The 13,169-nt window shown below is 50.1% G+C and overlaps 1 protein-coding gene across 1 annotated transcript in view; it reads right to left on the bottom strand.

Annotated features, from left to right (window-relative positions):
• fras1 (Fraser extracellular matrix complex subunit 1) overlaps window positions 1-13,169 on the bottom strand; it is a 100,298-nt gene that overhangs the window by 59,352 nt on the left and 27,777 nt on the right. Inside the window, exons 3-12 of the mRNA XM_084694871.1 lie at window positions 11,457-11,564; window positions 10,344-10,436; window positions 9,487-9,646; window positions 7,583-7,716; window positions 7,374-7,457; window positions 6,108-6,209; window positions 5,752-5,943; window positions 4,619-4,699; window positions 3,236-3,383; window positions 668-811 (exon numbers count right to left, since the gene is read on the bottom strand). Of these exons, the coding sequence (XP_084550997.1) occupies window positions 668-811; window positions 3,236-3,383; window positions 4,619-4,699; window positions 5,752-5,943; window positions 6,108-6,209; window positions 7,374-7,457; window positions 7,583-7,716; window positions 9,487-9,646; window positions 10,344-10,436; window positions 11,457-11,564 (1,246 nt within the window). The remainder of the gene's footprint in view (window positions 1-667; window positions 812-3,235; window positions 3,384-4,618; window positions 4,700-5,751; window positions 5,944-6,107; window positions 6,210-7,373; window positions 7,458-7,582; window positions 7,717-9,486; window positions 9,647-10,343; window positions 10,437-11,456; window positions 11,565-13,169) is intronic.

Here is a 13,169-nt window from a genome sequence, read left to right as displayed (position 1 = left end):
GTGTGGGGGTGGGGGTGGTCTGTGTGGGGGTGGTGGTGGTGTGTGGGGGTGGTCTGTGTGGGGGTGGTGGTGGTGTGTGGGGGTGGTGGTGTGTGGGGGTGGTGGTGGTGTGTGGGGGTGGGGGTGGTCTGTGTGGGGGTGGTGGTGGTGTGTGGGGGTGGGGGTGGTCTGTGTGGGGGTGGTGGTGTGTGGGGGTGGTCTCTGGGGGTGGTGGTGTGTGGGGGTGGTGTGTGGGGGTGGTGGTGTGTGGGGGTGGTCTGTGGGGGTGGTGGTGTGTGGGGGTGGTGTGTGGGGGTGGTGGTGTGTGGGGGTGGGGGTGGTGTGTGGGGGTGGTGGTGTGTGGGGGTGGTGTGTGGGGGTGGTGGTGTGTGGGGGTGGTGGTGTGTGGGGGTGGTGTGTGGGGGTGGTGTGTGTGGGGGTGGTGTGTGGGGGTGGTGTGTGGGGGTGGTGGTGTGTGGGGGTGGTGTGTGGGGGTGGTGTGTGGGGGTGGGGGTGGTCTGTGGGGGTGGTGTGTGGGGGTGGTGGTGTGGGGGTGGTGTGTGGGGGTGGTGGTGTGTGGGGGTGGTGGTCTGTGGGGGTGGTGTGTGGGGGTGGGGGTGGTCTGTGGGGGTGGTGGTGTGTGGGGGTGGTGTGTGGGGGTGGTGGTGTGTGGGGGTGGTGGCGGTACCTGCACACACCCTGCCCAGGGCGTGGTAGCGGGGGGGGCAGGAGGGGAGGCAGCGCCCCTGCAGCAGCAGGGCTGTGGGGTCCCGACACACCTCACACTGATCTGCACTCCCCGAGCACACCAGGCAGTCCTCATGACACCGCTCTGGAACACACACACACACATTCAAATTACATAAACAGTGTCAGGCATAATATTGCAGTGAAAGACACATTCATTATCAGTAGGTATGTGCTGTATGTAAACCAGGGCTAGCAGAGAGAAAGACAATAATGGAATGTAAATGTTGCTATCTCAATGCACCATAATTGTTTCCATACATAATTTCTGTATTCAGTAAATAAAAGCTTGATATATAAATACATTGGATGGATTGGTCTGGATTGGCAGACCAACTGTTGACCTGTAGATGAAGAAGGAGAGGAAGAAAGGAAGATAGGAGAGGAGGAAGATAGGAAAGAAGGAAGATAGAAGGAGAGGAGGAGAGGAGGAGAGGAGGAGAGGAGGAGAGGAGAGAAAGATAGAAGGAGAGAAAGAGAGGAGGAGAGGAAGAGAAGAGGAAGAGAGAAAGATGGAATCAGGAGTTGGTACAGTGTGAGAGAGAGAGAGAGAGAGAGAGAGACAGACAGAGAGACAGACAGACAGAGAGACAGAGAGAGAGAGAGGGGGGGGGACGTTGTGTTCTCCAACTGTATGAGAGGAGCAAGTCTTTCAGGAGATTTGCCCTAGACGGCCTCTCATACCAACTGTAGAGACAGTCACTTCAGCTGCAGCAGTATCTGAGTCTGGCTGATGCTGTCTCTCTGTCTCTCTGTCTCTCTGTCTCTCTGTCTCTCTCTCTCTCTCTCTCTCTCTCTCTCTCTCTCTGTCTCTCTCTCTCTCTCTCTCGTCTGAGTCCTTAAGACACTGCCAGTCAGGCCCCACTGGTCCCACCATGTCCAAGTCTTCACCGTCGCCCTCATCTGCTCCTCACACCCACAGGACCCTGCATTCTCCCTGCTCCACAACCCCCAGTCTCTCCCTGCTCCACAACCCCCAGTCTCTCCCTGCTCCACAACCCCCAGTCTCTCCCTGCTCCACAACCCCCAGTCTCTCCCTGCTCCACAACCCCCAGTTTCTCCCTGCTCCACAACCCCCAGTCTCTCCCTGCTCCACAACCCCCAGTCTCTCCCTGCTCCACAACCCCAGACGCTGCTGGGAACTTCCTGTGACGGTTGTGTGACTGATGAGGTTTCCTGATCAGCCAGGCTGATATGCTACTGTAGTACGCTCTGGTGAATTAACTGTGTCTCCAGTCGTGAAATGAAGATCCGGCCACAGTTGAGTGGGGGTTTGAATGGATCTGCTGACTGGCTAGCTAATGCAAGCAGGAGTTTAGTTAAGATGCTTAGCTCAAAATCTTTTCTTGGCCAAGTAAGGGACGTTTATTTGATACTTCTGTGTCTCCAACAAAAACATGCCATCCAAACAGCTGATCCTCTAAACACTGAACACAATCAACCAATCAATCTGAGAGACGGCAGAGTCATCACTGTCCAACCTTGTCCTCAACGTCAATATGACCTTGGAAATAAACCCACCCACATTGAGAGAGAGAGAGAGAGAGAGAGAGAGAGAGAGAGAGAGAGAGAGAGAGAGAGAGAGAGAGAAGAGAGAGAGAGAGAGAGAGAGAGAGAGAGAGAGAGAGAGAGAGAGAGAGAGGAAGAGAGATAGTAAGACAGGAAGATAGTGACAAAGAGCGAGGGAGAGAGAGAGAGAGAGGGCGAGGGAGGGAGAGAGAGAGCTACTGAGAGAGGGCGAGGGAGGGAGAGAGAGAGAGAGGGCGAGGGAGGGAGATGCTTAATGGTGAACTAGAGGTAGAAACATGCTGCTCTGTTTTCACACACAACTCTACTGGGGGCAGAAAACCCAATTAACCAGAAACCGAGGGAGAGGTTGGTGTGTGTGTGTGTGTAGATATGCATGTTATTGGAGATGTAGACAAAAACAAACGGGTGTGTTTGAGTGCATATGCATGGACACACTCTTATGCCCTGATACACACTGACAGCATAAACAACAAGTCCCTCAACACTCATGTACACGGCCACTACACAGCAGTTCACACACAACAAAACAACCTAGTCACACACTCATGTGCACAGTCAGTACAGGGAGGGAGGGAGGGAGGCAGTAAGCTTATGTCTCTCTCAGGTCAGCTCCTGCTCTGTTAGTTTATTTGACGTTTTTATTCTTTCCTCACCTCTCTTTCTCTATCTCTTCCTCGATACATTATCTAACCCCATCCTACTACTACTGCCTGTTAGTCTCCGCTTCCTATCTCACTCTCTCCATCTCCCTCCCTCCTCCTCCAACTGTCTCTCCCTCGGTTAATGAAGGATTATTTCTACATAAATATTCATTGATGAGTAAAAAGATATCAAAATAGATTATTCTGTAGAAATATATCTGCAGGAGGGCCCCTGGTAATGATGGCATCGATATTGGTGCCAAGGAGAGAAGAGAAAAAAGGAGATAGATGAGACAAAAAATCTAACTATTAGTAGTGTGAGTGCAGGCCTGTGTTACCTTGACTACACCGGGGGCAGCAGCTGCCCTCTTTGGGGACGGTCAGGGTGCCGGGGGGGCAGGAGGGGCAGGAGGGCCGGTAGCAGGTGACCCTGCCCTCTCGACACTCACACTCCCTGCAAGGACCGTCACTCCACCGCTCTGAGCCCTAGGGACAGGAGAGAGGGAGACAAAGAGAGAGAGAGACAGAGACAGAGAGAGAGAGAGAGAGAGAGAGAGAGAGAGAGAGAGAGAGAGACAGAGAGAGAGAGAGAGAGAGACAGAGAGAGAGAGAGAGAGAGAGACAGAGAGAGAGAGAGAGAGAGAGAGAGACAGAGAGAGAGAGAGAGACAGAGAGAGAGAGAGAGACAGAGAGACAGAGAGAGAGAGAGAGAGAGAGAGAGAGACAGAGACAGAGAGACAGAGAGAGAGAGACAGAGACAGAGAGAGAGAGAGAGACAGAGAGAGAGAGACAGAGACAGAGACAGAGAGAGAGAGAGAGAGAGAGAGAGAGAGAGAGAGAGAGAGAGAGAGAGAGAGAGAGAGAGAGAGAGAGACAGAGAGAGAAAGACAGAGAAAGAGAGAGAGAGACAGAGAGACAGAGAGACAGAGAGACAGAGAGAGAGAGACAGAGAGACAGAGACAGAGACAGAGAGAGAGAGAGAGAGAGAGAGAGAGAGAGACAGAGAGAGAAAGACAGAGAGAGAGAGAGAGAGAGACAGAGAGAGAGATAGAGAGACAGAGAGAGACAGACAGTGGAAGAGACGGAGTTAAAGACGGAGGTACTGCACGTTACACTAACCCTCCAGATCAACAGACACCCTGCATGACGTCTGGTGCTCACCGCTAAGAGCTTGGGGACTCTGGACCGCTGCTCCTGCAAGAAACATACACACGTTACATGTGTTACACGTGTTCAACATGCTGGTTCTGGCCGTGACTTGGATTGCCGTCGTTACAAATATCAGAGCTAGTCATGCCTACCTGCACACACACTGATGCAAACAGACACATACTTTAAGGTGCCAACAGTAAAAGCAGAGTATCATAGTGGCTCTATGTCTATTTAAAGACAAAGCAGTTTAAATAATAAATATGATGTGTGCAACTGTTATTTTCCTTCAGGGGAATTAATTTGTCATGGGATGTAGACAGTGTATACCACTGTTAGGGTTAGCCTGACCCAACCTCTTAACTGTAACTCCAGCTAGGTATGTTGTTCAACACACACATGAGACCTGGGTCAGGAACATTCATCAGTTCCTTCAGGTTGAAAAACATGTTTGAAGGTTTACAATAAATCAAGTAGATAGGGAAGAAGAATGCATTTGTGTTGCTCTGTTGTGACAGAGTACAATAATTCTAAATATGAGATAAGGAACATGTTGAGTTTGTGAACCATACCTCCTGAGTGCGGCCGCAGAACGCAGAGCTAGAGGAGCACTCTGGACAACACTGCCCTGGAACCTGCACCACAACTTCTCCCTGATCCCAAACAAGATCAAACACGTTGAGCTCTTCATTTCTCTACCTCTCTTCTCTCTCTCTCTCTCTCTCTCTCTCTCTCTCTCTCTCTCTCTCTAATCACTTTCTCTCCCCAACATCCTCTCTTCCTTCTCTCTCTTCACCTCCCTCCACTTCAAAAGTTAATAGGAAGTTATTCAATAATCGCCTCACATCCAGAGCAAACGTTAGGAGATTCTCAAGACAATCTGGCCCCAATCTATTCCACCAGACCCCTGTCACTACACCATCGACCTTCAGGGGGAAACAGGTTCTATCCTGTGTGACCTTGGTGTGCTGTTTCTGCCCTTCAGGGTGTTAACACGGTTAAACACAGATGACTTACTGTAACATGCTGACTAACAACTTCACTGTAGATGCTCAGAAGAAGTCAACAGGCTGGGAGACTCTGGCAGGGTTAGGGTTAGATCATGATGGTTCATGTGTTCATGATGGTTCATGTGTTCATGATGGTTCATGTGTTCATGATGGTTCATGTGTTCATGATGGTTCATGTGTTCATGATGGTTCATGTGTTCATGATGGTTCATGTGTTATTGTGAACCATGACACGTGCTTTATAGAATCAGACTGTTGGCTGTTGACTCAGAAGCCTGACCTTGTCATCTGGGTTGGAACAAGGCTAAATGTGCTACTTATCTCTAATGAACACTTAACTGGGGCGAAATTATAGTACACTATGATTTATGTGGGATTATTATCGCATGACAGGAATATAAAAGGTTATTGTATTTCTGCTTAATCAAAAAACACACACTGTAATGGAGTAAGCTGTTTCCCCTACTGTGGAGGGATCTGAACATCTGACTCATCAGTCTGACTGCTGGTGCCTGGCTGTGCTCAGTCCACTGTCACACAGCCCACAGTCACAACACAGATCTCTCTATTTGTTTTCTTGCCCTAAAAAACTCCTGAACCCTGACTGGCTCTTACTCTGTATCTAGGCCATGTAGTGCTGAGCGATAGTAAACACGTCTTCTGATTAAAGAGTCAGTCTTGAGGGATGTGCGTACCTGTGGACAGGTCACCTGAGCGCACTGGGCCTGCTGGCAAAGCACCTGCCCGCGCTCACACGAGCAGAACTCACATCCCGCCCCCTTCCACATGTCACCGTGGTAACGGACCACGCCTTCGTACAAACAGCTTCCCTTGGCGACGGCACACTCATCACAGCAACGGCCCGCCCTCTTCACCTTGGTCTGGCCCTGCAAGGGGATTATGGGTAGGTATACTTTATATATATACAGTGTGTGTATATAAAGGCATTTGTGTGCTTTATTGGACAATTTTGAAGCAAAGTGAGACAGGAAAGGCAAGGGAAGAGATGTAGCAAAGGGACTGTGTTAAGGCTTGTCTTTTATCTACTGACCTTCTCACAGGTGACAGGAGGGCAGGAGAGAGTGTGACAGTGAGACTGGCCGTGCTCACACACACACGTCGTACAGCTGTTCTTCTGCCAATGTTCACCGTGCTGCAGACAAACACAGGTCAGGAAACACAGGTCAGGAAACACAGGCCAGGAAACATAAATAGTGTGCTCATTCTACTTTGTCTTTTACTATACACTAGAAACACGATACTTTCTATATCTCTTTCACCAACACAAATCAATCAAATATTGCTTGGTTAAGCACTATGGGCTGATGCAGTGTCTGCTGAGGATCCCATAGAGGCCGTGTTGATGCGGCCAGCTTTCACTGCTCTGCTTCTTTACACAGAACTAACACAGCCTCTTCATGCACATGACAGTTACATAAAACCCCCAAGGAAAACATTCAGGAGTCTGAATCTACGCTTTGCCGCGCAGGGAAAACAGCCTGCCTTGCTACAAACCTTCATTCAAACTAACTGTACCGTGTGCAAACTGGAATCTTGTGAGCGTTGTGTCACCAGGTTAGCTAATGCGCATGAAATGAATTGGAAATAATTCATAATATTTAATAAATAACAAATGTCCCGTTGACTTCCCAAGCAGTTACCATGGGAATGAAACATCCATTAAACATTGTACAGAGTGTGTATGTACACACGTATACATGTGTGTGATAACACACATTAGACAGAATGAACTGCTCCAATGATCAAGAGAAGGAGGGAGGGAGGGAGGGAGGGAGGGAGGGAGGGAGGGAGGGAGGGAGGGAGGGAGGGAGGGAGGGAGGGAGGGAGGGAGGGAGGGAGGGAGGGAGGGAGGGAGGGAGGGAGGGAGGGAGGGAGGGAGGGAGGGAGGGAGGGAGGGAGGGAGGGAGGGAGGGAGGGAGGGAGGGAGGGAGGGAGGGTGTGGGCAACAGAAAACACAAAATGAGTGAAAGAGAAAGGAATGTGGAGAGAGAGAGAGGAAAGGAGAAGAGGATGAGAGACTGGGACCTGGAAGGCAGTCGGACTCATGTGGATGTTGTAGTCCAAGAACTGCAGTGTTGAAACCCTGCTGAGATGAGGTACCCCTCCCTAATCTCACCTGTCTGCCTGCCTCTCTCCCATACACACACACACACAAGCAAACACCCACACAGAAAACACAAAAGCTACTGAGTCAGCTACGTAGCTTGCCTTAAGTAGGGGTACATGCTTCCACCCCTCCAGTGTCCAGACTGGTTCCAGACTACCTGGTTCTAGAGCGTTCCTGGTTCCTGCGTACCTGGTACTGTTTTCCAGCAGACAGGCAGGGGTCAGCCTCACATTGGGGACAGCATCTCCCTGGCTGGATCACCAGGTTCTCCTGCTGTCAACACACACACACACCACACATTGGGGGGGGGGGTATGTGTGTGAGTGTGTGTGTGTGTGTGTGTGTGTGTGTGTGTGTGTGTGTGTGTGTGTGTGTGAGTGTGAGAGAGAGAGACTCACCAGAGAGCAGGCGACAGGCTGACACTCTGCTGTGGAGCATTCTGCCTGTCCGTCTCTGCAGACACAGCGGGAGCAGGGCCCCACTAACCACTCCTCTCCTGACCTGTAGTTCTCCCCCTCCCAGGAGCAGGACGCTGCACACACACACACACACACACACAGTGCAGAGGCTGAAGGCCGATATTTGCTTCTGCGTTTTTTGAAAAACGGACACTTGGGAACGCCCTCGTCTCCGTGGAACGCCCTCTACGAGCTCTCTGTCAGCCCTCGGAGAGCTTGACATGCACCTCCTGAATTTTCTAACTATCCGTCGTAATTTCGGAGAGCTACGGAGAGCTACGGAGACCCCCTTAGCTGTGATTGGTCAGTATTAAGAACCGCTTGCGTCATGGACGGGGTTGCCGTGATAAACAGGACGAACAGAATCCTTTGACCGCCATTGCTGTACGTTTTTACAATTCATATTTCAGCTTAACAGTACATGTAAATCTGAATCTGAATTCAAATGTGACAAGAAATGGGCAGTGTAGTTGCTGAAAATTTGCATATTTTATTGATTAAATGGCTCATTTGTAAATTTCCTACGACTTCTTGGTAACCTATATAAATAAACACTCGACGACGTCTTACAACAAAAACGTTGCGCCTCCAACTCTTCTGGCGGTGAATTGTTCTCAGCACCCACAGCCTACGGAGAACCATGAACGCACTCTATCCGTCCGTATCCGTGCGTATCCATGCGCCCGCCCGTCCGTAAACGGAGACGCAGAAGCATATTTTGGCCTTCAGTGTGTGAGCAGTGTTGTGAGTGTGTGTGATGTCCGGGGCCTGGGTTGGTCCCAGGGCTGCAGGCTGCCACGTTCTCTCCCTGCACAGTAGACGTTACTGAGGCTCAGAGAAACACATGGTTTTATAGACCAGGCAGCTAAAACACACATAGGAGACCCAAGGATAGAAGATGCCAGTTGAAATTCTAACTTTTTCTTGCGCATGCAGGACCGACTCATGTTTACCAGATGAACATGAGCTTGTGTCACCTAATGCCTCAGAAGCAACAGCTCAAACAGACGTGAGGTGAAACTTCAAGCCTGACTGGGGGCAGTGGAGGGAGCTGAGGAGGGAGTAAGGAGGAGATCGCAGAGAGCAGTGCTAGCAGCCAGCACTCGTTAACACGCCTGATAAATGAGTTTATTTAGAATGTGGATGAAAATCAGGGGATTCTGAATTAAATTTACCCATGCAAGGGATTTTGTGATGTGGACTTTTCTTACTGAGCAATTAATTATAAGGAGTTGGAGACATTCCTTTTCTGAAGCAACCAACTCCTTCAAGTTGATCAAAGCCTTCTGAGACCAGACAGTATCTTAAATCACTCATTCTGTTAAATCATGAATCCTGTTTTTCATGATCACTAGCTTCCAGGCAAGGCTGCTCTGCTCAGCAGAGTCCTCCTGGTATACCCCCTGGCTGGTAGACCCCCAGGCTGGTAGACCCCCCAGGCCAGATGACCCCCAGGCTGGTAGACCCCCCAGGCCAGATGACCCCCAGGCTGGTAGACCCCAGGCTGGTAGATCCCAGGCTGGTAGACCCCCAGGCTGGTAGACCCCCAGGCTGGTAGACCCCCCAGGCCAGATGACCCCCAGGCTGGTAGACCCCCCAGGCCAGATGACCCCCAGGCTGGTAGACCCCAGGCTGGTAGACCCCAGGCGGGTAGACCCCAGGCCAGATGACCCCCAGGCGGGTAGACCCCAGGCTGGTAGACCCCAGGCTGGTAGACCCCAGGCTGGTAGACCCCCGGCGGGTAGACCCCAGGCTGGATGACCCCAGGCTGGATGACCCCAGGCTGGTAGACCCCAAGCGGGTAGACCCCAGGCTGGTAGACCCCAGGCTAGCTTGGTACTCACCTCCATGCAGGGCACACTTGGGGCAGCACTCTCCAGCAGGAGTAAAGGGGCTCTGGCCGGCTGGGCAGCTGAGAGGGGGGCAGGGGGGCGGCGAGCAGGACACCCTCCCCAGGGAGCACACACACACAGAGCACTGGGAGACACTCCACTGGCTGCCATCCTGAGGAGGACAGGAAACAGCAGGAGGAAGAAACAAGGGAGAGGTGAGGGGTATTAAAAGGGAGGGATTGGGCAAATGTGATAGACATAATGATGGTATGGTTGAGAGAGAGAGAGAGAGAGAGAGAGAGAGAGAGAGAGAGAGAGAGAGAGAAAATACATAATAATAGTGATGGAGAAGGGGAGAGAGAAATTAAACAAGATAAACAACAGAATGCTAATCAATTCAGCACTTTCTCTCTCTGTCAGGCTCCAGAGGCTCCCTCACACCACACCTCAGAAGTCTCCCTTCCTCCATCCAGAGCCTCCTTCCCTCCCCAGCTCCTCACTCCTTCTCTCTGGATAACTGCACCAAAAAAAGCTTTCGCTTTCTTCAGCTCGGGGCAATCTCCAAAAAGCCTGGCGTGACAGAGGGCCCTTGCAGCAACCACTTGAGTTGGGAAGAGACACCGATGGAATCCCAAACCAAGCCAACGTATCTTGTTAAGCTGGTAAAGACACCGCAAACAAGATGTCTGCCAAGCTAACTCTCTTTCTCTCTCTCCCTTTCTCACTCCCTCTTCCTCTCTTTGAGTGGCTGCTAAACAGGACGCCAACAAGCAAACGATTGTCCGTCAGTCGAGGAGAAGAGAGGGGGGAGGGGGGAGGCTGAAACTCTTTGCTGTGGTCCTCGACCGTGTCCTGTGTCATTAACTTACCCCATAAAGAGCTCCTTCATGCTGACACGCCTCAGGAGACGGGGGCAGGCACTCCGGACAGCAGCGGCTGGGAGGGATGCGCAGCTTCTCTCCCTGAGACACACACAGATACAGCATGAGCCTCTCCTGTCCGCACAACACAGGACGGGCTGTGGAAGCAGCTGTGTGGTGGATATATCTGAACTGACACACGAGTCCTCAAGGGGAGGCATTGACCTGTGGTGTCGAGAGTCAGGACAGGGGCAGTGATTCTACAGAAGATGGAGGAACTGGTTAAAGGTAGTGTTGGTAGGGTGCCAAGCAACATTTTTGTTTTGTTGTGCATCATGTGAGAGGACATACAGGGCCTGTCTTCTAAAAGAGGGTGCATGTCGTTAGCATGTTAAAGGGACAGTTCACCCCAAAATTAGGGAGACACATTTTTCCTCTTAAATTTAGTGCTATTTAATCATCTAGTGTTTTGGTAGGAGATGCTGAGCACGGGAGATATTGGATGTAAATGTCTGGCTTCTATCAGATATCAGATATAATGGAACTAGATGACACAGTGTGTGAACTGTCCCTTTAAGTATAAAATGTGAAATAAAATATTCAATTTTCAATTAACTATTTCTCTAAAATAGAAAAAAATCAATTAAAAACAATGTTCATTCTTAGAAAGTCCCAGTGGGGATGAGCAGCCATGTTTATGAGTGCTTCATACAGACGCTGAGTCTTATGCTTTGGTGAGCAGGATGTCTCATTTTAATTAGCGTTCGATTGCTAGTCAGCGGAGCGGAATTCATTATACATTGATTGTTGTCTAAGCTCAGGGTGAAGATTTGATGAGATGCCATCGCAGGTAGTCTAGAGCTAAATAATTCTGAAACAGTAGGTGGTATGGACTGCATGAAAGTAAGAACTATAAAACAACACCATACTTTCTTTTAGGTAAGTTTCCTAAATGGCTTCTCGTTTGGAAATCGGTTCTGAACTTTGTGCTTGGAAGCAAACTATTAAAACAAACTATTAAAACAAACTAGAAATTCCCACTTTGGAAGCACCAAAGCTGTTAAAGAGGAATTTACAACATGAGTCAGTTACTGTGGATGAAATGGTGTGAAAGCTTCTGACCTGCTTGAAGTCACACTGGGGGTTTGGGCAGCGGGCTGGCGTGCACACGGCCACGTCTCCATAGCAGCTGCACTCCTCGCAGGACTGAGGTCTCCATGTTGAGTTGTTCTGCAAGGCAGGGAAACAAGGTGGACAGGAAGTCAGGAATCGACACTCACACCATGATACACGTACAAACCATGATATATGTACAAACCCACAGACACTAAAAAATTTTAATGGCAGCAATCACTGCAGAAGTTACAGTAAATACTGTTATATGCATTTGTGCCAGCAGGAGAACTCAATTACTTATTTAGCATATTTACATTCCAAGTATCTGGTGTCACCATTCTCTGTACAGTGCGACCCAAACAGTTCAAACGCACACGTAGACACTCCAAACAGGGTGTTCTGAATGAACAACCAGAATGGTGAGGCTTCTGTCTTGATATCAAACGTTGTTTCGTTCTGTTGGACCTCCTCCGGTTTTCACTTACATCAACGGAAGATTCTACACACATTGTCGTCTGTGGCCTAATTCTGGGACAATGTTTTTCTAATTAATGTTAAATACTTTAAATTCTGATCATAATAATGATAAGAAGTAAGAAAAAGTGAGGGGTAACTTTAGGGATTTTATCAACTGTGTAAAAGGCAGAATGGTATTGGAGAATGTGCAGTGAGTGACTGAAGTGTCTGACCTCTATATTCATGGTTTCAACTGTTCCCTCTCTGACTTTACGGGTTTCCACCTTCCAACCCTACTGCAGACCCCCCAGAACCTATTCATAGTCACCCCTCACCCCTCACCCCACACCCTCACACACACACTACCTCCCTCTCATCCTACCTCCTCACACACACACACACACACAGATCCCCACCTTTAACAGAGGGCTCCAAACAGACGGTCTATATCACTTTTTATATAAACAAGAGGCCAAAATCGATATCTGTATTAAACACAGTTAGTAACAATACTCCAAAAGTCAATTTTGCGCTATAACCCACCACTTGCTTGCAAAGTGTTGAGGGACATTAGTCATCTAGAAATTTCCCCTGAAGCCCGATCTAAATCAATAATCATATCCTTATCCCAAAATATATTACCTAGCAGCCCATTAATTGGATTTAGCTGGGTGATAAATCACCTGTCAGTGTCAGCACGGTCACAGGCGGGCGTTCAGAGGAGGGTTTATATAGAGAGAGAGCCAGACAGCAGCATCCTGCTGTCACACATTCTGAGAGGACATCTTCATGTCCAGAGACCCTCAGTCCAACCTCACGCCCCAGGCTCTACCTCAGAGACCCTCAGCCCAACCTCACGCCCCAGGCTCTACCTCAGAGACCCTCAGCCCAACCTCACGCCCCAGGCTCCACCTCAGAGACCCTCAGTCCAACCTCACGCCCCAGGCTCTACCTCAGAGACCCTCAGCCCAACTTCACGCCCCAGGCTCCACCTCAGAGACCCTCAGCCCAACCTCACGCCCCAGGCTCCACCTCAGAGACCCTCAGTCCAACCTCACGCCCCAGGCTCTACCTCAGAGACCCTCAGCCCAACCTCACGCCCCAGGCTCCACCTCAGAGACCCTCAGCCCAACCTCACGCCCCAGGCTCTACCTCAGAGACCCTCAGTCCAACCTCACGCCCCAGGCTCTACCTCAGAGACCCTCAGCCCAACCTCACGCCCCAGGCTCTACCTCAGAGACCCTCAGCCCAACCTCACGCCCC

Source organism: Hypomesus nipponensis, chromosome 28, assembly GCF_054491055.1.
Source record: "Hypomesus nipponensis isolate SF chromosome 28, ASM5449105v1, whole genome shotgun sequence".
NCBI classification, from domain to species: Eukaryota; Metazoa; Chordata; class Actinopteri; order Osmeriformes; family Osmeridae; genus Hypomesus; species Hypomesus nipponensis.
This window is presented reverse-complemented; position numbering and strand designations above follow the sequence as displayed.